This window comes from Vollenhovia emeryi, unplaced genomic scaffold (assembly GCF_000949405.1).
Source record: "Vollenhovia emeryi isolate VEMERY1.0 unplaced genomic scaffold, V.emery_V1.0 DF939144.1, whole genome shotgun sequence".
Classification (NCBI taxonomy): domain Eukaryota; kingdom Metazoa; phylum Arthropoda; class Insecta; order Hymenoptera; family Formicidae; genus Vollenhovia; species Vollenhovia emeryi.
The window spans coordinates 2,116,311-2,140,527 of NW_011967222.1; the positions used below are offsets into that span (position 1 = coordinate 2,116,311).

Here is a 24,217-nt window from a genome sequence, read left to right on the forward strand (position 1 = left end):
CGGGGGGGGGGGGGGACCGGGACGGTGTCTCGCGGAAAGATCTTCGCGCCGCTAGGCCGAATTTCGCGTGCCTTCGTCGAAGACGCGGGTAAGATGCGTTTCTATCGCGAGCGCGCGCTCTCCTCCGCCTCGCGTGCGCGCGAAGCACGGCACTCGTGCTCTTTAAACGCTTTACTTTCGTGCTACGCGCAGCGCGGAGGACGAGGGGCGGGCGAGGAGCAAGAGGACGATGACCCTCTGCCGATGACGGCACAGAATCAGCCGAACACGCACGCGTGTGCCATGCGTGAAAACGCGAACGCGCGCGCGCGCACATTATCTTGCCGAATCGTATTGTCCTCTATCGGAGGAGTTTTATCGGAATCGACGATGAAGCTCGTGGTATTTTTAAGCGGAGTCTGGTCCAATTAATTCGCCACCGTCACGTATCTATCTACGAGGATAAAATCTAATTGAATCGATTGGGACGAGAAGGGCGCGCGTGACAAAATTTTACAGGTACACTGGGGAAAAAATGTTGAAGTAAAATGAGATTGCCTGATTCAACTATGTGCGGCGGTCACGAGCCGCCAGGCAAATATTTGTTATTCACAAAAATTTTTCGTTGATGCAAAAAGGTACAATGTTTCGATGAATGACGTATATGTTTAACTTGAAAACATATGTATTCAAGAATTACTGCCAACTAAAAAACCTGTTTAGTGATTGAATTAGGTTTCTTGTGGGTCGCCAGTAGAGAAAAGTCACCTATTATGAGATAGGATCCTAATACGGGATAGCGGGGTTTCTGTTAAATTAACCGGCGTCATCAGTCGATTCCACCGTGAATTTATTGCCCTCGGAACGATCTGTTTAGTGAAAAATTCATTGTTAGATCGCGTAATCGTCGCGGAAAAAGATTTGTGATCGAATTTGGGTGTCGAAAACCTGCTGTCTCGTATTAGAAGCATATCTCATAATAGAGGACTTTTCTCTAATAAATGACGGATTGAACGACCACTCTGACAATTTTATTATAGCTGTGCAGTCGTGCCAACTAAAATAACATTTCCGGAGATTGATCGTCTAATACACAATTTAATATTTACTACTGTGATAAAAAAATAGTGAGACATTTCCCATTTAAATCGCGCGGGCTTATCCAAACGAGTAGTTTTTTTTTTCTTAGGGTTGGTAGCACTCTAACTGACATCTGTGTCAAATTTTATGCCAATATCTTCAGTAGTTAACGAGATACGCTTGTTTACTTTCATCTAAAAAAAGTGCATTTTTCGATTTTTAAAATGAGTGAAAAAGTTCAGCAAAGAAAAGGCCACAAAGGCCATGATTTCGATTGGCAAGATCCCTTAATGCTACACAGGGAAAAAACTTACGTAAAAGGGAGATGGCGGAAATGTTCTACATTCAGAAAACAAGTGGAACCATAAACTATATAAATATACAGAAAGATACGGAGAACTTAAACATTACATACGACGGCTTAATACCATTTTTGAACTAGTTTTTCCCCTTTTATCTCCTTTTTTTCTTTTACATATTTGACCAAACCAATATCTTTAGTTTTGCCTTGAACAGAAGTACAGAGTTAGGGCCAGTTTCACAAACGTCGGTTAACTGCTAACCGAAGGCTAATTGGTTCTCTCTTAGGCGCGGTTTCACCAACGTCGCTTAACTTTAAGCTTAGCTTAATTTGTTCTTTGTCTCTTTTCAACGTGCACTTTAGAAAGAGACAAACATGAATTGAACTAAGATTAAAGTTAAGCGACGTTTGGTGAAACCGGGCCTTAGATAATAAGACAGAAAAAGATAGGGAGTTGACTGAACTCTGGTTAACTACTAACCGAAGATCAATCGATCTCTGTCTCTTAGATAAGACGGAAAAAGATATGGAGTTGACACTGAACTTTTGTTAACAGTTGACCGACGTTTGCGAAACCGGCCCTTCTCCAAGTAGGAGTTGAAAGAATTTTTGTTTCAAACAGCTGCGCCTATTCACGTAGAGTCGGGGATCTATTGTTAACTCAGTTTCGGCCAAAATGTCACGTGTCCCCGTTTCGCGCTCTCTCCGGTTCGATTGAATCGTCCGCGTTGCTAATCGCGGCGAGAGATGAGATCGACTTTTCAAATTAGAAAACGCCACTGCTCCCGATTGAGCCACTTTGCACTTTCGCTAATGGGAGGCGAATCCCGCGAGCGCAAAATGTAAAAGTTAACGCGCGGAAGGCACGGAGCTGAGACAAGCAGCGAGATTTGTCAAGGCCCGTGTTCACGATGCTAGAACCTGGTCCCAGTTCTAGCTCCGAGAAATGTGTGGCCGGTCAACCTGCTGCAGCTTCTATGCAATAGCTGGACAGGCCTTTAAAGCGTTGCGTAAAGCCGCGCGAACGGCGGAGAGCGTGGCTAGAAAAAACAATCGCAGAAGTCCGCGGAGATTGAATCTATCGCGCATTGTGCGATAACGCTCCTCGGAGAAAAGATAAAGCCGTCTCCCGGTGACGCATTTAGGCCCAATCTGAGACTCCGGAGCGCAGAGCGACGCGTGTGACTTGTGTAAAAATGACGTCAGGCGTATTTCTTTCCCTCGACGGCCGGCAATTTCAATTCACCTGACACGCAGCTCGATAATTACGACTTATTGCCGACTTAATCGAGGCGGAAGAATTGCCCGACGATCGAAGATCCGTCTGTCTCCCTCGCCGTGCGGGCGGCACGATTGAACGAGTTTTATAATTCATACGTCACTTCCGGGCAATCGATTCGCGCCGCTCGATGAAAGAGAGGCGCACCAGGTGGATCGCCGGCTTTAGAGACCCTGTAATCAGAGACTGGTCGTAAGATTCGGTCAAATTCCTGCGAGTGAGAGAGATTCTGCGATCGTAGAATCAGAGATGGCCTACGTTTCTCTCTCGCACAGGGTCTGTAGAGCCGGCTCCGATTTCGCCCGCTGACGCAACGATAATCGAGCAAACGTTATTTTCCCTTATCGCGGGAGACGCTCCCCCTTCGCGCGTAGCCGCGTTTTCCGCGAACGAACGTTCCGCGTAGCCGAGGCCAAGTTGGACCGAGCATTTAATCCACGATACTCGACATTTGCATCACGTTTGCATCAGCACGTACGTCGCAATGTTGCCCCGAGCGTCCCTCGGTCCCCGAGACTCTCGGCTCCGCGCGAGTCGGGCTCCGCACGTAGGTGGAGATTTCGCAGGCAGGGAGAGCAGGCGCCTCGCTCTCCTCGCCGCGGAGCGAAAGAGAAAGAGGCTGCGACTCTGTTTGAGAGGACGGCCGGGACGACGGCGGCTCGCGCGTATATCCATGACAACGTCTGCCGCGCGCGCACACACGCGGTTCCACAGTCGGAAAGAGCGGCGTAAAATGCGTGCGGTAACGCTCTTTCCGCCGCGTACGTCGGCTCTCGGCCCGTCCGGCCTGATCTGCAATGCGCTCTTTGCGTCCAGAAACACTTCTGTTTTATATAAGCGGGTCGAAACGCTTGAACAATTTGTCGACAATGTAGCTCTCTAAAAGTCAATCGGTGCTTTATCGCCGACAACAGTTGGAAGTATAGCGCTGAATAATTCATACTTATAACTGATTCACATGTAAATCAGCGAATATTCACTGTTTCCGCTGATAATTCACCGATTGACTTTTAGAGAGTGCGATTTGTCACTCAACACATTTTTTCAACGTGTTTATTGGCTGCAAAGTAAAATGGTTGTAGGCGCAAAGAGCACGTTGTAGATCAGGCTTTTGTCTCTCTGTACCGTAGAAAAAGTAAAATTGCATACATAATGCGCATAGCAATTACATTATTATTAACGGAAATGTATGTATAAATTCACGTACTTTTACAAAAATTTGTTTTTCACTCTTTGTTGTGCAAATACCTGTTTATACTCGGTGAAAAATTACAAAATTAAAAACAAACTGCTCGCTTATTGTATAAGGCAATAATTTTATCTGCATGATACAAATTTACTGATGTATCTACGTAAATATACAGGGTGTCCCAGGAGGGAAGGTCAATATTCTGAGAGGTGATAGCATCGATCATTTTAAGTAAAAATGTTCATACGAGTATATGTCCCATTCCTCGCTGTTTCCGAGATAGAGCTACTTGAATCCCTTACGGAAAAAACACTCAAGTTTTGAGTGTTAACACTCGATTGTCCGAATTTACTCTCAAATTTGGGTGTAAATACTTCAATCTGGGCGTTTACGCCCAAATTTACTCTCAATTTTGAGTGTAAATATTTAAATCTGAGTGTTCACGCCCAAATTTGAGGGTAAATTCGGATAATCGAGTGTTAACGCTCAAAAATTGAGTGTTTTTTCCGTAACGCCCGGTCTACAATGAGTCGTTAGTTGTTAGTCAGAAGTCGGAACTATATGTCGGTCCTTTTTCTTCCACCCAGAAAGGAAAAGGATCAACATATAGTTGCGACTTCTGACTAACGACTAACGACTCATTGTAGACCGGGCCTAAGGGATTCAAGTAGCTCTATCTCAGAAACAGAGAGGAATGGGACATATATTCGTATGAACATTTTTACTTAAAATGACCGATACTATCACCTCCCAGAATATTGACCTTTCCTCCTGAAACACCCTGTATATACACCTTTAATAAACGGAGCCCCATTAATGTTACTCACTGTAATACGCGGAGAGAATTTTTTCTCCAAATTTATCCCGAAAATCATACAATCGTGAGCCAACGTGGCATTTCGAGGAACTTTATGAGAGTTTTTTGAAATTATGGTTGGTACACATTTTCCAAGCAGAATGTATGGTAAAGTTTCAAGAAACTCTCACACAATTCTTCAAAATGCCACGTTGTCCCACGATTTTCAGGGTAAATTTAAGAGAAAATTCTCCCCGCGTGTGTGGTTGTGACTTTACACAAAAATTTTCTAGTGTGGCGACCGAAGAAAGAAAATGAAATTTCTCTCAACAGAAAACGCCCAGCGTTTCGCCGACGTTGCGTCATTCTTTTTTAATAATCCGTTTTTAATAATCCGTGTTTAATAATCCGTTTAATATCCGGCCACCGCAGTGCGAGTGGGCTGTTTTAAAGGGTAAACGACGAGAGTGGGTAGCCGGAGGGCTCGATTTACCCGAAGGGACGCGTATTACGAGACGATAGCTTGAACGCGCCGATAGTCGGGGCGTCGGGAGCGATAACGTCGGGACAGATAAGTTTTGACACTCGCGCACAGCCCGATAATAATACCGTCATTATCTCGATGCTCCGCGGGTTCAACGGGGCGATATAATGACAATGCGCTTTTCTGCTCCGCAGGGTCGGCACACCAAGACCGGTCAGCTGGCGGCCATCAAGGTCATGGACGTCACGGAGGCAAGTATTCGGTTGCGGCGGCGACACGCACTGCGGTTTAATTACCTTCGTCGCTTCGAGAGTTCAACGACGGCTCTGCCGCGGGGCACACGAGTCGCCAGGATCCATCCCGGAAGTGACCGCGAAGGGTTTCCTGATGCGCCGTTTGCCGGCAGATCGACTTTACGTGGGAAACGGAGGCGACTTCCCTTAGAACGCGAAAGGGAAAACAAAAAAAAAAGAAATGGACGCGATACCCGCGACCGCGGTTAGATAAGTTTTTATCGGCGGGGGAGCGCGACGTGCGAGGCGACTCTAAATTCATTACCGCCGGCATCGTCAACGCCGACGAAAGACAAAGGCCGTTTTCTACGAAACCGCGAGCGATACGGCTCGATCGCTCGACGGCCTCCGGAATCTCGAATGAGTAATGTCCGCGGGACGGGGGGACGTATGGCTCTTTACGACGGACGCGCTCCGATCTATCGAACGATCGTGGACGTTCGACTCGACGTGCTCGAGTTTTCGAAGCGGTTGCCTCTGCTCCCAGCGTAAATGAATATTTTTATACTTTGTATTATTGGACAATAGCCGCTCGGAGCAAGTCATTCGCACGTGCGCGCGGCAGCGCTTTTCCTTTGTATCGCCGTCGTTACGTTTAAAGCTTGGTACGAGGTGCAGGCGATTTTACAGTTACACTGATATGAATCATCCCGCGGCCGATACTCATCTAATGGAATATTCCCGGTAAACAGATCCTCCTCGCGCTTATTTCTCTATTTATATCTAAAGCGGGGAACGTGGCACTTAATGTTACCGTTACGCTGCACTTTTAACCGTTTCCTCGCGCGTCAAATCGACCAAATCGGCGGCAGAAGATGCGTCGGGATTCAGCGTTACGATTACGATTGCGCGCATCTCTCCGTCTCCCTTTCTCCTCTCTCTCCTTGTATCATTTCTCGCGGGTGCCCTCTTTTCCTCTCTTCCTCTCCCCCTCGGTGTACGCGCGAGTAAAGACTCGACTCTACTTACCTACTTAAGCGCGCGCGTCTCAGGCTTGCTTTTCTAGATAAAAAAGAATTTTCACATTTTACTCGCAGGAAAATGTCGGGCCCGCTTGGCCTGGCGATTGTGTATTTATTCTCGCGCGATTACCGTGCACAACAGCTCTAAAGTTCACGTCTTTTTAATAATCGCATTAATATAAACCGTAGAGAGAGGCTAATTAACGACGCGACTTTCTGACAATGACCTACTTATTCGAATTTTACAATAGGATGCGCGTAGAGCGCAATCTTTGCTACCGTTTCACAGCTGTACAAATTGGTACAAAATTTCGAAGTATGATACCTAAAACGATCTTTATGTAAATAACATGTTACTTAACTTGTGAAAAGCGCAATATAAGAAATTAGAAGAAACACCCGAGAAAGTTAACGGACTGTTCGTCTCGTTGCAGGATGAGGAGGAAGAAATCAAGTTGGAAATAAATGTACTCAAGCGGGTGAGCGATTCAATTACCTTCCTATTTAAATATTTTAAAGCGCTGGGCTGGAATGCATTAATGCAAACGAATTGTTCTTCTTTTTCTTTTGCGCAGTACTCGAACCATAGGAATATCGCTACGTATTACGGTGCCTTCGTAAAGAAGTCATCACCCGGCAAGGACGATCAATTATGGCTGGTTATGGAGTACTGCGGAGCTGGTTCCGTCACAGATCTCGTCAAGTCCACCAAGGGCCAGAGCTTGAAGGAGGAGTGGATAGCTTATATATCGCGAGAAATACTGAGGGGACTTAGTTATCTACACAGCAATAAAGTTATCCACAGGGATATCAAGGGGCAGAACGTTTTGTTGACAGACAACGCGGAAGTCAAACTTGGTAGGGTCAATGCAGGCATCGATTGTCAGGTTGATGCAAAAGACTAAGTCGTATTCGCCGGACAGAATATTACGTAGTTTTCAAATAATTTTTATCAATCAAGATAATTGTTGGCTTTAACGTTGAACTTTCTCCGTGCAAAAAGAAATCGTCGGGTTCTTCTTTCCAAAGAAATAACACATGCATAACTTATTTGAGGTGAAACTTTACAAGAGAGAAATTTTTGCATCGAATTAAAACGCGTCTATTATTTTGGCACGTCTTATCTTTGTGCATTAATTATCCCGTGATATTTTCAGTTGACTTCGGCGTTAGCGCACAGTTGGACAGGACGATAGGCAGAAGAAACACCTTCATCGGCACACCTTACTGGATGGCTCCAGAAGTTATTGCATGTGACGAGAATCCAGACGCTACTTACGACAATAGAAGCGACCTTTGGTCGCTCGGAATTACCGCTCTGGAAATGGCTGAATCACAACCTCCGCTCTGCGATCTACATCCCATGAGAGTGAGTCTTCCTCAGTAATTTTGACGATTAATACGTACTTTTCGCAACGAATAATACTCTTGTTTTCATAATTACATATCATTATATTGTTTTCTTTTATCAAACAGGCTTTGTTTTTGATTCCTCGTAATCCACCGCCGCGGCTCAAGTCGAAAAAGTGGGCCAAAAAGTTTCACGGATTCATCGAAACGGTGCTGGTGAAGGATTACCATCAAAGACCTTATACGGAACAGCTCCTTAAACATCCGTTTATACGGGACCAACCTACGGAACGACAAGTCAGAATACAGCTTAAGGATCACATCGACCGCTGTAAAAAGCGCAAACAGGAGAAAGGTACAGGAGATAACAACGAGAGTTACGCCCTAGAGACTCTTAGTTCGATGCATCGTCGTTACGCTTACATTTGTCGTTCGTTGCAGAAAGAGACGATTATCGGTACAGCGGTAGCGAAAACGAGGAGGACGAGCCGGCATTGGCGGGCGAACCGTCGTCCATAGTTCAAGCGCCTGGAGGTGATACGTTGCGCCGTAATTTCCAACAGATTCAGGAGGGTAGGACTCTAACGCAGGACGTACTTCCGCAAGCGCCTGCCGCGAAAGAAAAGCCAGGGGGGAGATCGCAAAGAGAGGTGCCGGAACCTGGACCACCCGCGAGACCCGCTATACCGCACAGACTCATTGGTACGTTTAATGATTTGTAAAAAGATCGCAGTCAACCTTTTTCACGCTACTAATGTCGATAATCGTGAACAGTGGTGCCTGATCCGCAACCACCGTCTCGTCCATTACCTCCGACACCTCGAGATGATCCCCGACAACCGCACAAAGTATCTACGCCGCCTTCCAATCATCAGACACCTGCTGGAGGAGGAGGATCCGGCGGGCAGTCCGCACCTCAAAGGAACAGTGTCTTCAAACCTATGGTGAGTCTTTGTAAATAGGCCTCCACTTTTCATATCCTTCCAATCTTGTCTAATTACCCAACCCGAGTCCCTCCTTCCTTCCACGACACTCTGCTGATAAGGACAATCATAAATAGACATAAACGAAAAGTATAGATGACCAGATCTGTAGTAAGGCGTACGCTGTCGTTCCCTTTTCTTTGCAGTTTTGCCTTAAACTTTTGTATTTATCGATCCAAGTATACATTATCTATTTAACGCATAGTTCACTTTGTATGTTTTCTCTCTCTCTATATATACTTGCGATATATTATACATATATATATTTTTATCATGTCCATTGCACGCGTTCTACATCGCTACTGCGTCATTGACGCACACACGCTGATGCGTTCTACCACACACGTACTATACACACGTACACAGAGGTTCCTAGCACTCGAACTTGGAATGTATTCGGTTTTTGTTTCTTTTCTATGTTCACACCTACCGTAGCTGCCGCCGAAGAAGCCAGAGGTAAGATGACACGCACACTTTATCTCTCTCTCTCTCTCTTTCTCTTGTATATTGACAAATTGCTTCTCTGCAAACGCTTGCGTAATACGGATGATTTAACAATGACGAGCAGTGCAGAAATCATGTTGGTTTTTACGATGATTTGTTCGAAGACATATATTCTTGAACGTTCTATTGATGAATTTATGAAGAATGTAATGATTGTCCGTTTCTTGGAATTTTCTTATGAAATAAAGATTAGGAAAATTGAATCTGCTGAAGAAGTTGCAATAGCAGCAAAGGCTGCACTTAACAGGTGGCTTAGTGATCTATAATATAATATTTATCATGTAAAATTTTACCGTGTAAAGTTGTTCCTTCCAAGTAAAGAAATAAATGTACATTTATCAATACTTTTATCTAAAACTGTCTAGAATATAAATCGATAGGAGGATGTGTTTTAGAGCGCTGCACTGATCCATTTTTAAATTTGTCTGTTTTATAATAACAAATACATGTTTTCTTAATGTTCCTTCGCTTGAGCACTTGCCTTGTTCCATATTAAACTCTTATTCTAATCGTCTAGGTGGACTTTCTTTGTTAGATTGTACATGTTCAAATCTACATACACAACACGTTTGTTGGTGTTTCGAGATATAACGTCATTGCCTATCGCGTCATTAAATTATGAGCAGAATATTTACGATTAATTATGTATATTAAAAGTAATCGATTTGTTCCACATTTATAACAATGCCCAGGATGGACCACCAGAAATAGAATATCTAAATAATTCTCCACAAGATTTGAAGCTCCTAAAAACACGTTATGAATATAGTTTGTTTAATTTGAAGGAACAAATGTAAGATTTTCATTTTTATAGCCATCAAAATCAAAAACGTTTTTCGACAGCAGGACACATTTTTACTTTTTACATCTTTATAGCTGTTAAAACTGTCTGTTGAAACGAATATCTCTCATCTTTTGGATGGTAGTTTATTTTACTGAACAAAAATTAAAACCATTAATTCAATGTCAGTTTCCTACTAACCATAGTCTAATATACCTGTTTTAATTCTTCATTAAACGTGTTGCGTTTGAGTCATATCAGCGTTATAAAGGGCGATTCTGAAATAGAAATAGTTTAAAAAACATATATTATTTGCCTTAAGGATAAAAAAAGATCATATAAGCGTGAATCCGGCAATGTCTCTTTTTGATCTAAACATTTTCTTTCTTGCGACAAAGTCGACTTCTGTGGAAACATTTTAACAACCTGAGATAAACAAGTGGATTTGTCATCGTATATTAGGCAAAGTATAATAACCGAATAAATTATCAATTTGTTCGTAAAGGTTTGAGAATCGAGATAATCGTAATTAACATTATTAAAATTTGTCTACGTTCTCACAAAGAGAATTAAAAACGTGTCATGTACGTTAACGTAATATTAATTTGTTGCAAAAGTGATTTTATAAAGCGCTTTGTCGCGACGAAAGAGTATTTATAACTTGGACAGGAGGTACATCTCCGGACCGATGTTTACATCGTGTTTCTTCAAAGTAAATAAATAGAGTATACTTTTAAAATGTGGCCAAACGTTTCGGAATCAACCTAGTTAAATTTTATTTGAGCGTTGAGTAGCCTCGCTTAAGTGCACAACATTACGCTCCCCCCTCGACGTTTCTCCTTGCCTCTCTCTCTGCCTTGTTTGGCTGCCTTGTTGGCTATCCGGTGGTGGCTTCTAGCAAAAGATTCTCAGAGGTCTCGGAACAGTGACTAACGGGGTTGTGCGTGTATGCGTGTGGGTGGTAGGACATGGAGATACTGGCTGCTCAACTCATCGAGCTTGGTGTGTCACAGGGCCCCGAGGCCCCGCCAAGGCCAAACAGGCAGCATAAGGGCCCTGCTGTCTCGTCTACATCGAATTCGGTGCAGCCCGCAGGTGGTAACGATCAGAACAACAAACAGATGCCGCAATCTTCCAGTATTCTCGATCAAGTAAGCGATTGGAGCCGCGTGCGACCACGATTGATATTTCAGCAGCAAAGTTTACTTATGCCTGCATCCCTGTTTCCCCTCGTTGTTACATTATCCCTTTCGTTTTCTTTGTCTTCTTATTGCGTGAGACACATCGCCTTGCGTCTAGTTCGAGGTAAAAGAAAGAGTACACAAGATACAGAAATCAATGTCACACGGACGAATGCGAGGTGCTCTAAAGACGTTATATTATCTTGTCGTTCTAGGCCCTATCGATTGAGAGCGACAGCGACGACGATCTCGAGGATGCTGGTGGGAACAATTTGAGAAACGATGGTACTTTGCTGGCCAGCGATCCGCCCAAGCCACTGTAAGTAGAGGACTTTGCCGCTTCGTAGAGTATTCCAATGCCAGGAATATTTTATTTGGGAATATATATTTAATAACATTTAAATAATGCTCGATATATAAGGTTCCATTATCGTCATTCATTCCCATAAACATACGTGCCATTATTAATTAATTGATATTAACGCATAATATTAATTCAACGGCACCGATAAAAGATATTGTAACTGCAGATTTATTTGCGACTTCTCTCGAAAGTAAAATTGTAGAGAAGCTCAGTTTCAGTTTTTCCAAAATTTTAATACACAAACATAAAACTCTTTTCTTAATCGCTTTATTTCTTGTGCAATCTTTGTTCAGTTTCGAATGACATAACCGGTCCATAAAACATTTTCTCTGAAAAGGCAGTTATAATACATTTTATTTGTATCGTCGAGTTATTTCCAGTAAAGAAACAAGTAATAATATATGCAATACGACACTGTGCAAAGTCATTTCTTTAACGCTTTTATGAATACATTAAAGCAAGAAGTGTAGCTGTAGTTGTATTAATACTTACTAATGTCATTTCGTTTCATCTTCCATCATGCCTATCCCACGCTTCGGCATTTCGCGTCATATGGTCGTCTTGGTCGCCTTACCTCGCAACACCGGCGCAACGCATTACGTGTGCTTCATACGCCGTCACGTCGTCTCGCTGCAATCACTATTTCCACCGCTGCAGTCCCGAATTTTCTCCTTTCAGACCGTCGTCGGATTCGTCATCGTCGTCCTCGCACAATGCTCAAAACTCACATCACGAGGATAAGCCGAAAGGTACGCAGGCCACTATGCCCAGGCGCAATATTAATGACCCTACGCGCTGTGATTTTCTAACGCCCTGCACCCTCTGTCTGATCTTTTACAGGAGGAGCACCGAATCGTCCGCTCCCACCGACCCCCGACGAGGAAGAATCGGGTGATCGTACGCTAGTCATGAAACGAGTGAGTATCTCTCCTCTCAAGATTGCGATGCAAGCTGAAATATACATTTGTGTAGATCTCTTCTCTTTCGCTCGGATATATTTCATTTCGGTATTGAGATTTTTCGTATACCGTTGGTATGTGATGTACGAGTCTTACGTAATCATGTTTTAGTAGTTCGCGCAAAGCAGTCGGTGCGTTTTCTTCCCCGTCCAACTCGTTGAGTTGTTCACGAAGGTCAAGTACGTCAAAATTTAAATGACGTTGCTCGTCCGCCCTAAAGTCCTTGTTGGCGTGAGAATGGATTTCAACTCGAGGATGGACGGAAAGGGAAGGAAACGTGAGCGATTGCGGCGCATATATTCATCTTTCTTTTCATCTTTTTTTTTGTAAATATGTACGTAAATATTAACTGATACTCGGGACTAAATCAGTGACATTGTCCGCTCCCTTCATTGTCTCATTCCACGTATTCGTCAAGACTGGACTTTGTATATTCCAAGCGAGCACCATGGCGCACTGCCTTGTGTCTGTACTTTTGCCGCTGTCGTACGATACACCATGCACATTCATATACGAACGACGATCACATCACGTCGCTACAGACTATGTTGCCGCGGTGAAGTTGCAACGGACTGCCATTACATTCTCCTCAACTTTTGTCGCAGTCTCGTACTTACTGTTGAATTAAAAATTTTGACTACTTCCAACTTGACGATAGCTTTATTACCGCCGCAAAGATAGTCGTTATTACATTGTATCATTACACTACACCGCCATCTCACCACCATCGACAATCATCGTTTCATGTTGTTATCGCACGTATTTCTTTTTCTTGTTTTTTTTCTCTGTCACCGTACCATTACCTTCGCCATCGTACGCACACTCTAGAAACTTAGTCAGATGTCAGACGATCGTGCAACGGCTAGCGGCAACCGGCGTTCAGAGATAGATGAGCAGCTCCTCCTGAAGGAGTGGGATTTTACCCGCTTCTTTCAGGGTTTTAACGAAAAGTTGGATAAAATGAAACAGGAGCATCAACAGCAAGAAGGCAACAGCAAGGCCAATCAAGCGAGCAAGTCCGGATCCAACGAGGATCGCTCCTCTTCGTCTAGCGAGAGAACGCTCAAGAGACAGGAGCAGTTAGCCCGACGGAAACACGAGCAGCAGCAGCAGCAGCAGCAGCAGCTTCATCATCATCATCAACATCAAAAGCAACAGCAATTGAAACCGATTCACAGGCGGCAGGAGAGCGACTCGAAACTGGGCAATGCGTCGAGCGCGTTCGCGCGCGCCTTCCGCCGCGAGAATTCGGACTTCTTCCCGTCTGCGAGACACTCGGCGTACCTGCAGAAGTCGTCGGACTCCTCGAGATCGAGTATATTCGCCAGCGGTAATCGGCGCGGGAGCGAGATAAGCGTCGCTGGTATTGTTGGTAAGAAAGGCAGTGCCCTCAGCTCCGGTGAGCCGGTCCTAACCGACTTCTCGTTGTGCCGCGAGGGGCCGCAGAGGCCCAGGAGAGAAAAGACCGAGAGCGAAATCGTCTTCGGTAGTAGGCACGAGGCGAGGAGGTACGATTTCGGACGCGATAAAAACGAGAACGCAAGAAGACGCAGTTGTAGACCCTCGGATGCTACGGCATCCGCCGTGGTCGACGATGCGGGAACGATTAAGTCCACGGCCAGTACGACGGCCAGCGAGTACAGCCCCGTTGTCACCCAGGTCAGTCCCCCTAAGGCGAATCGCCTGCGAGTCGCCAGCCCGAGTTGCGAGAAACCTTCGCGAGCCCTTCGCGAGTCCTGCCTGTGTGCTTGCCTGAAAGAGACCCTTCTTACTACCTTATGTTGACAATTTTTTTGCCTGTTATCTTCCCCGATCCTACGCCCGTATCCCCAGAACGTACCTTCGAAGTGTCCGTCGAGTTATTCGTGTCTATTCGTGTGTATCGCTCATTGCCAATTTCCGTTCATTCATTTGTAAATATTCGTCACTTTGTTAACTAATCAACTCGCTCGTATCCCCGTGACACCTCGTGGACACTTCGATTCTTCACGTTTCCCCCCCCTGAGACAACCGTGACTGAGTTTTCGACATCCAGTGGCATAACGATCACATAGAAGGCTAGTCAGCTACGCTCGACTCTTAGGCGCAATTTTCTTTTCTTGTGTTCAATTCACCTTCACGATTTGTCAAATGAGTAGCAGCGATACATTATTAATTACTAGTGCCATTATCAGTACCACGTTAGCAGTATTAATATCATCTCTCGTGTAATCTTTAATCAATTAGATTCCTCCGTTAGTTTCGTGTGAAAGCAACATGGGGTCTTTCAAGCGTAACGTTGGGACATCGTTAACACGTCGCAATCTTCATCACTAACTCCGCTATTACTAACTTTCTCACTACCATCACTACTTCTCTCTATTTTACTTCTACCATTACCATTACTACTACTGCTACTACTGTTAGTACCACTAATTCTAGTTCCTACTTGTTACCAAGGACATGGGAGATTCTCGCTAGGAGGTGCGGCTGAGATACAATATCTTACTCACTCTTCCCTTCGCTCTTCAAGAGGCTTTTTGCAAGTGTATTTGCTGAGTAGCGTTAACGCGCGTTTTCTTCTTCGACGACCTACCCGGGTCCCATTAATCGTGCACACACGACGTATTGCCATCTGTGAACTTCTGATGCTTTATTTGAGGTATTTGTCGGTACTTGGGTTGCGGGATCTCGCGTGAACGTACACACACTAATACGAGGATACGGCCAACACGAAAGAGATGTCGAATTATTAATTGCTACTCGGTAATTCAGACTCCTCTGTTTTCCATTCATCGCTGTGTCTCCCTGTCCCTGGCAAACGAGCCTCGTCCTCTACTGTCTGAGTGATGTGTGCTAAACTATGTGGAAAAGCGCCGAGACACACCACTTCTACGGCGACGAAAAATACGAGATCTGGGACTGAACTGAGGATTAACCGCATGGCATCTCTTCGGGATACTCGACAACGTCGTTTACCACCGACGCAACGACACGCCGCGGGATTTGGCAAAAAAAAAATAATAGAAAAAATACTGCTGAAAGTTCGTGATGACGAATCACGTGTTTCTACGATTACATTAACGTGTTTCAATGTGATCTGTCGTAACGGGTCTACCACTTGACGCTTCGATTCCTGTTAAATTTATGGAAGTAATCGAAAGTACGGCGTTTCAAACGGGAACCCCGTCGACAATTGTTTTTTTATCGGAGCGTTCCAATTAGAATTTTTTTCGCATAGAGGAGAATATTAGCGACATTGATGATTCGGGAGACTTTTGACCGGTTTTATATGATCGAGGATCCTTCATTTCAGTTAAATTTTTCTCTCCTAATCTTTCTACCGAAGTGCGAGTTTCACTAACAAGAATCTGTTTACTGAATTTTTAACGATAACTAAAATAGTCATATTAACAACAGAGCCAGTTCGTTTACGACACAATATTAACTCTTTATACATTAATATGTGAGTTACTAAACATATTAACCATTGCAACAATGATTGCTATCGTGTTTTTTGAGTATCGGTCTCTTGGAAATCCTGTTACTCGAGCCAAAACTTTGCCTTCCAAGAATGAAAGAAGTAGATAATGAGGGAGAACGGAAAGAAAGAAAATGAGCGAGATTGGGATGAAGAGAGGGAAAGATCGAGAGAACTGTAACAATGATCAACGATCCGGCCTGGCGTGTATGAGTGCGTTTTGTGTTATAATACAATCTCTAATGCATGATCCTGCGCGACCAAGAAAAATTATGAGGAAGGAGAGAAAAGAGAAACAGAGAGAAAGAGAGAGAGAGAGAGAGAGAGGCGATGAGATTACAAAGATCGAAGTACTGGGAGAAGAGGAGGTCGACGTTGAGGCAGAGAACGGTCTCGCAGAAGTCGAGGAACAGGATATACGTAGACGATGGATCACTTCGTAAACGTCGTACGAGGCTGTGCCTGTTATCACGAGCATCGTCTTGCATGACGCTTGCGACATGTACGAATGTTGCGTTGATATCTGCGCGTTGAAACAGCGACCATATCTCGTGCCTTCGTGTGTTGTTGCAGCACGTGCTAAGCATGCTTCATTTTGTCTCTATGTGTTCTTCCGGCATGACGCGTGTAGCGAGTTTGCCTGTCCGTTTCCGATCGTTGGAATTTCGTTGGGACTTAACGCACGTCAGACGGGGACTTCTGAGAATCGCGGACCGAATTTCAGATAATCTTGTCTCACGTCCGTTGGCCGAGAGTCTGAAAAGCAAAGAGTGCGACTGTTGCGTTAACGTCGCACGATATCCGAAACAAAAGCGATAATTGCACTCGGTTTTATTAGCTTAATTAGTATAAGGCTAGTTTGCTATGATAGCAGCACAGCAACCGATAACATATCACTCATTGTGCGTCATTAATCTATTTTATCTTTCTTTTTGCTTATCATCGTGCAGGTTTTCGTGCTAGCGATTGTGATTCATTGTACATCTCGAGATTTGTGCATTTATACTTCTATCGAATAACCAGTTCTAGAATAATGAATATTGGAATCCCTTGTAAACCCAATATCATATAAATCGTGTAAATTATAGTAAAATAAATTGTACAACATACGGATAATGTTAAATTTGTTAATTCATGACGTTACATTTTAATGGCATACGTTTAAGAAGCAGCTAGATGCGATCGATATTGTCTAATCGACAGTTTGCATGATTGCGTTTTCTTTTTACGTATTCTGCACTATATGTATTGATCAGTAACATAAGTTATACAACTTGTTGCGTATCCGTGAGAAGAAATCAATAACTCGTAATCTCTTTTTAGATGCATCGTCGAAACAAGTTATTGGACGTTATTTTTGTTATTTCACTTCATATTGTTTTTCTTTAATCTGTTCTCTCATAGCTTTTCTCGCGTTCTTTGCAGTCTCCTCTTTCCGTTTCTTTTCTCTCTCTCTCTCTCTCTCTCTCTCTGCTTGTCTTTTTGCTTTCTCGTGACATAATTCGCACATTCTTTCATTCTTCTTTGCTGGCCGTATTTCATCATCAATTCCCAATTCCTGTCTCGATATTAACACTCAATATAATTGTTCCACCTCTCTAATTAGCGTAATTTGCCCCTTATCTTATGTTCGTACTATATCGAGATCTGAATTCGTAATGACCCGTCGATGAAGCGAAGAAGATAATCGCGTGTCAATTCTGCATACGGAAATGAGGTCAGGATTGCAGAGAAAAGGGGGAACGTAATCTCTGGACGGGGAAGTAATCGTTAAAATAAAAATTCAGATTTCGATCGAGTCTCTTTTTCACCTCCACTCTTGCACCCACTGTTTCGGCTGGCCACGGTTTGTTAAACGGAGACTCACTGGTTTGCAGAATCGCGAGGGTGACCGTTCGAGAGGCGGAGGCGGCGGTGATTTCCAGAGATCAGACTCGTCTCCGGGTTCACGGCCCAGCTCGGTCTTACCGGATCTCCTGACTTCTTCGCCGGGTCAACGGCAGGACAAGTCAACTAGCGAGGAGGTCAGATTCATCCGTCCGTCTGTGTACCTATGTATATCTCCTGTCTTCTATATCGGTCTTCCATGCGTGCACTCGTGTATGCTTTGTCCCTTTCGACAAATACAAAGACGTTCACGACGCGAATCGCTGCAGGGTGGAAAGAACAAAATCGTTGAGCGCGGCTGCCGACGGGAATTTAACGTGGAATTAATCAGACGTTTGACGGGAGACATGCTCGCGCGGGTCTAAAAGTGGATCCAAGCTGGCAAGGACGAACGATCGCGAGCGAATATTTGCGGACGAGGGTGGCCGAGTTTATCGGCCGGCTCTCCTTTAATACACCAACGAGAGATGGAACTTATTTGACGATGTAAATTTGGGCCAGTTACGTCAACGCCGTTGAAGCAAGTTCGTTCGTTCGCGTTTGTTCGTGCTCCTCGCTTCATCTGGATCCAGTCACGCGCGAAAGCTGAGCGAGTGCGCGCATGCATCACACTCTCCGCAACTCTATTTCTACCTTCTGCGAAATACATTTATATATATATTTATTTTTATTTATATATATATGTCTCGTCGAGGCGTGAGTCTTGTGAGCGATGTGACGTACATCGTTGACGTTTAATGATCGACCAAGAACTTGAGAATGATTATCATTTTCGTTCAGTAGCAAATGAGAATGCTTTCCTTTCTCCGTGTTATCGGATTGTCCGAGGAGTAATGCTTTCTCCTTTTTTTTTCTTTTTTTTTTGTGATTGGATCGAAACGTTTCTATAATGTGTACAATTATCATCGATTATTCTAAGCATACGTCGCAAAATAGGTACGTAGCGCGTATGGTACTGTGTTTACCCGCAAACATGTGATTTATATTCTTTTGTACCTCGCCAGACTTGGAAATGGACTAGTGGCAACGACAGTATGATTACGGTACGAGCTCGCGCGACTTGTAAACTTTCGGATTATGCCGAATCGAACAATAAATCGCGCGTGACTTACACACGTACATGTTTCAGTTTGAGGGTTTGCACAGGGGGCGGCTTATGCTTTGTGTCAATGTCTTGTTAATTGTCCGTGATAGCCAAAAAGTGCATTTTGTTAACTATACGTATCAATCTTGTTGTTCCGTTCCTCTAGGTTGCATTCTCACATTACGTTGTGAACTTTAGCAATTGGTAAATAGATCTTGACGGTTCTCTTTTTTTTTCTTTCATTTCGTATTCTTTCTCTGTTTTCTTTTTATGTGCACAGACAAAATTATCGTCTGCGAAAGTCGTGCAGAAAGATTGCCTTGCGTTTATTGTACGGTGCTGTAGGCAAGAACCGGGAGGGAGTACCGAGTTCGACTTTAGCGGGAAATTTTAGCCCCTTAGAGGCGACCATTTCAATTCGATTTCAAGTCGTCGTATTTTTCTACACTCTGGCAAAAGAAACTTAAAAAGAAAGAGAGAGAGAGAGAGAGAGAAAGAGAGAGAGAAAGTTACCACTAGTCTAGTAACGGTCCGGAAATATCGCTCTCCCGGGGTCACGCTCTATCTCTTTACTCGCATCTCCCGTCAGACTTGAGTCGGGGGCGACGTCAAAGGAATCTTCGCGATCCAACGACTCGCGCGGCACACCCAATTCATTTACCGTAAAAAAAGAAGAAGAAAGTGCGTAGGCTTCTCGTTTCCCTTAAACATACCCTGTGTATTTCTCTCGCGGTTTCTCACGGGAACGAGAGACAGTTTCTCGCGACACTTCTTCTCTCCGGAGTTCTTCTCCGTTTCCCTCCCCCCTGATTTCAGACGCGCTTCTCGGATATCCGACCACGTCGCGGAATACGAAGTATTCCGAATACAACGGGCTGCATATACCTACATGCGTATGCAAAGAGCGCGCTTTATACCCGACCTCTCATCCACGTGCAAGAAGAGACGTGAAAATCGCGGGCGCAGCGTGCTACGAGTCGAGATCGGATTTGTACATAGAGTTTACCACAAAAAAAAAAGGAAAGAAAAGAAAATTATGGCTTGTACGGTCACGCTTTACGTTACGATCGGTAGGATCGTAGGATACCACGCAATGTCTCTGTTTCACGTGTGATCTCTATTAAGCGTCAATTATACGGTTGTCAGCGTGACTAATTCAGGATTATGTTGTGTGTTGTGGGACACGCGGGAGCTCTAACTCGAAGGGCAGGGCCCTCTACTGACCATTCCAATCCCAATACTAATTACAATGTAAGTATCTATTCATCCATTTAAGAAAAAAACAAAACAAAACAAAGAACTTCAAGTACTGTCCCTCCCTCGTCCTCCTCCTCGCTTTTTCGCGCGAGGGGCGGGAACGGAGGGGTTTACGAGGACACGTGTTATTTTTGCTCTCGAACGTTGATCTGATTTTTCATTATGCACCGCGAGAATGAATGCCAGTTTTGTGTATACGCCCAGGCCGTTTTTTATCTTATGTCCTCCTTTTTGGTTGGTTTCTGTGGGAATAATCTATACTTGATTCTTGGTGTCACCACGGTAATAAAACGAATAGCTCCTGTAACACGGCCGCGGCGAACACCGTTGCTTTTTGTTCTCACATCTCTCTCTTCCTTCATCTGTCCTTTCTCTGGGTTTTGTTTCTCACCCGTGAAAGCGCGCGGCGACCGCGCGCTGGATAAATCACCGTTGTTTCCACGACGCGGATGTTTAATCCCCCGTATTGAGTGTGTCATGTCGAGAATAACACGAAGACGCGCGTAACAGCAAATGGCTAATAGTGGGTTGATTGTGGATGCCGTTGAACGCCAGAGTTTGGCCAGTTTCGAGCCCGCTTCATCCTTTACCAAACGCATCATCCCCTACGACACACCGTGGACCACATGCAAATGTTTATTCTTTCTCACTTCTACGTTACCCTGCGAAAAGAGAAAAACGCTTTAATTTGCGATCGAGGTGATATTTGTTTGTTTGTACGAATGCTATGTAGATAATCGCATATTTGACTCGGCTGATTTGTTCTCTCTTCATTTCCTCATCTCTTCGCTCAATCCTTTTGCATGTTGTTCTTTTACCATTTAATGAGAAAAAGGGTATCCTTACGCGACTCTCTCTGCGACTTGTGTCTCCTTTCTGTTGATCGTGTTTGCGGTATTTGGGTTGATGAACGAACTCTCCTAGTTATCTCCAGCATCTCTTTGCGTGCAAAGTAGAGTTTTTTTGCCTGACAGTTTTTGTTTTCTCGACACCGGGGTTTCGCCACCCGGGGTTCTCTTAAACGGCAAAGCCATCTCTGTTGCAGTATCGACAAGCGGTGAAATCACCTCCTCCGTTTGCGCTCCAACAGAAACAGCGGTCTTTCCTGACCTTCGGATTCGGAGCCGGCCCAGCGAGGAGGGAGTCCCACGTGAACGTTAACGTGACTCCCACCAGCCACGACTTGGCCTCGGACACACCCGAGATACGCAAATACAAGAAGCGTTTCAACAGCGAGATCCTCTGCGCCGCGTTATGGGGTGCGTATACAGAGTGTCCGATCACGCTTGCTCACAAGCCGTGTTACGTCTATTATCAAACGTCCTGTAGAGTCAGTGCAGAATCCCTCTCGTTGCCTGGCTGGACCGCGCACGCTCGAGCTCGGATCGTAACCGATTCTTTCCGCTTTACAGGTGTAAATCTGTTAATTGGAACCGAGAACGGCTTGATGCTACTGGACAGGAGTGGACAGGGCAAGGTCTACCAATTGATCAGCAGAAGACGCTTTCAACAAATGGAGGTCCTCGAGGGTCAGAATATCCTCGTTACAATCAGCGGCAAGAAAAATAGAGTGCGCGTCTATTACCTCTCCTGGTTGAAGAGCAAAATTCTGCGGACGGATGGTCACAGCGACGTAAGTTCCGGTTTTGTTCATATCGAAAAAAAAATTTCCTCTCCGACGCGTGTGTGCTGGTGCGTATTCGTCGCGCTTTAACGTCGCGCATCTCCTTGTTTGTTCGCAGCAAGTCGAGCGACGTAACGGTTGGATCAACGTGGGCGATCTGCAGGGCGCGGTGCACTTCAAGATAGTGAAATACGAAAGAATAAAGTTCCTCGTGATCGCACTGAAGGACTCCATAGAGATCTACGCCTGGGCGCCAAAGCCGTACCACAAATTTATGGCCTTCAAGTCTTTCGGCGAACTCGCGCACAGACCTCTATTGGTTGACCTTACGGTCGAGGAGGGTTCAAGGTTAAAGGTCATTTACGGCAGCGCCGATGGATTTCACGCGGTCGATTTGGATTCCGCCACGGTTTACGACATATATCTACCGAAACACGTGAGAGAAATCAGATTCCCATCCGCATTGGGTAGATGTGCGCGGTACGATTTATCGGTCGATCTCGACGTACGAGAAATCAGATACACTTTTCAGTGATAAATCGGTGATTACTCGGCACGAGCAGAATATTAACACGTACTTTACAGTATCTAACAGTATGTCGGCAAGCGTTAATAATTTTTCATTGCGAGAATTCGAGAAATGTATTTTTAAACGAGCCTTTTCGTTACGATCAATTATCAATAATCGATTAGGTATAGCGATAAAGATATGTTATTCTAATTTTATTTAGATATCGAGTCCCTGTATTTTTCAAATTGATAAATTGCAGCTCGACCGATCAATAGCTGGAAACGCGTACGTCTACCTACATGTATTTTGTATCCTCTTCAAAGCTGTGTAATTTATATTATCATTTGCTTTTCAACCGCAGACCCAGGGTCCTATTTGCCCGCACTGTATAGTGGCACTGCCGAATAGCAACGGCATGCAGTTGCTGCTCTGCTACGACAACGAGGGCGTATATGTCAATACTTACGGTAGAGTATCGAAAACGATGGTTCTTCAGTGGGGCGAGATGCCTACGAGCGTCGCATACATTGGCACCGGACAGATTATGGGTTGGGGCAACAAGGCGATCGAGATTAGGAGCGTGGACAGCGGCCATCTCGACGGTGTTTTCATGCACAAGAAGGCTCAACGGCTCAAGTTCCTCTGTGAACGTAACGATAAGGTGCGTATGACCTCAAGTACACGCATTTGTATGCTTCCTAGTTGGAACCGCGCGTCAATGCATGAAATCGTAGATGTTTCCATGCTCGTATGCGTCTTCTTTCATCCATATGTCATTCTTGTAATATGCTTCTCAGGTATTCTTCTCGTCGGCGAAGGGTGGTAGTTCGTGCCAGATCTATTTCATGACTCTAAACAAACCGGGCATGGCCAACTGGTGATCCCGAATGAGGCCGAATCTGGCCCCAAGATTATTATCCTCGCGATTACCCCCGTCGCACAATCCTCCGCGTGTATCGGGATATACAGCATCGGCGCGCACCCTCGCCCGCCCTTCACTGCCAGGACCCAGCGCCTTGGAGACCAGGAAGTGCGTACACCGTATCCAGCATCTTTATCCGCATCAGCAACAAGTACAGCATTATCAACGTCAACGTCATCGTCACCACCCTCATCATTATCCACGTAATCTTTCGTACAGTTATAATTACGACTACGAGGAGGACGAAGAGTACGACGACAGGTTCCAACGATGCACCCGGTTGCCCTTGCGAGGCGCACCGGGCACGTTAACATTCGTGAATCTGCTCGTCAAGCGGTTCCTCTGTTTTCTCACTTGCTCGCCCTGCGGATTGCGCGGCGCGGCCTAACGCGTGGCTGAAACGCAGAGCGAATTCTCCCCCTCTATCCTCTCCAAGAAAATAAGAGTGCACGATGAATTGTTGCACGCTGGTAAATCGTACCATTAATATTCTATGTATCTTTCTCTGTCCTTTTTTTCTAATACAAATTTATCACCTTAATCACTACGATAAGTCTGTACTTGTTTCGCGTTGGCATGTATACGTAAACCTTAACTCTCAAGGAACCTTAAATATAAAGAAATGAGACAAAGTGTGTTTTACTATGTCTGAATAGTTAATAATTAAGAGTGTTTTATACGGAAAATGATTTAGAATAACGTAATAGAGTACGAACTTGATTTGTGCTGATCACTCTGAAAATTGTGAGTAGATAGTCGTAAGAACAAGTGTTGACGAATTACCAGCTCGTATCGACCGATCGGTCGTGTCGTGCAACTGTTTTCGGTGTAAGGAAACTCGTGCAATATCGATGGATTGGTCTGTACAAAAGAAAAGACCCTATTCTAAGAGACTCTTTCCTTACTTAAATCAAGGATCTACTCCGGTAATCGAATTATGAGTGTCGTATAAAGAGTCGGGGAGCTCGAGGAATAAAAGAGAAAGAA

The 24,217-nt window shown here is 44.6% G+C and overlaps 1 protein-coding gene across 10 annotated transcripts in view; it reads left to right on the forward strand.

Annotated features, from left to right (window-relative positions):
• LOC105566598 (serine/threonine-protein kinase mig-15) overlaps positions 1-23,862 on the forward strand; it is a 38,291-nt gene extending 14,429 nt beyond the window's left edge. Inside the window, exons 3-21 of one of the 10 annotated variants that reach the window (XM_012020722.1) lie at positions 5,303-5,359; positions 6,798-6,842; positions 6,939-7,221; positions 7,521-7,732; positions 7,840-8,068; positions 8,155-8,415; positions 8,488-8,657; positions 9,132-9,152; positions 10,947-11,132; positions 11,378-11,481; positions 12,184-12,275; positions 12,367-12,443; positions 13,314-14,144; positions 17,823-17,969; positions 21,219-21,432; positions 21,586-21,806; positions 21,916-22,233; positions 22,670-22,969; positions 23,106-23,862. In XM_012020722.1, coding sequence (XP_011876112.1) covers positions 5,303-5,359; positions 6,798-6,842; positions 6,939-7,221; positions 7,521-7,732; positions 7,840-8,068; positions 8,155-8,415; positions 8,488-8,657; positions 9,132-9,152; positions 10,947-11,132; positions 11,378-11,481; positions 12,184-12,275; positions 12,367-12,443; positions 13,314-14,144; positions 17,823-17,969; positions 21,219-21,432; positions 21,586-21,806; positions 21,916-22,233; positions 22,670-22,969; positions 23,106-23,189 — 3,852 coding nt within the window. In that variant the 3' untranslated portion in view covers positions 23,190-23,862. The remainder of the gene's footprint in view (positions 1-5,302; positions 5,360-6,797; positions 6,843-6,938; positions 7,222-7,520; positions 7,733-7,839; positions 8,069-8,154; positions 8,416-8,487; positions 8,658-9,131; positions 9,153-10,946; positions 11,133-11,377; positions 11,482-12,183; positions 12,276-12,366; positions 12,444-13,313; positions 14,145-17,822; positions 17,970-21,218; positions 21,433-21,585; positions 21,807-21,915; positions 22,234-22,669; positions 22,970-23,105) is intronic. The other 9 variants (XM_012020724.1, XM_012020726.1, XM_012020727.1 and 6 more) reach the window with 9 other exon arrangements.
• Positions 23,863-24,217: the final 355 nt, after the last annotated feature.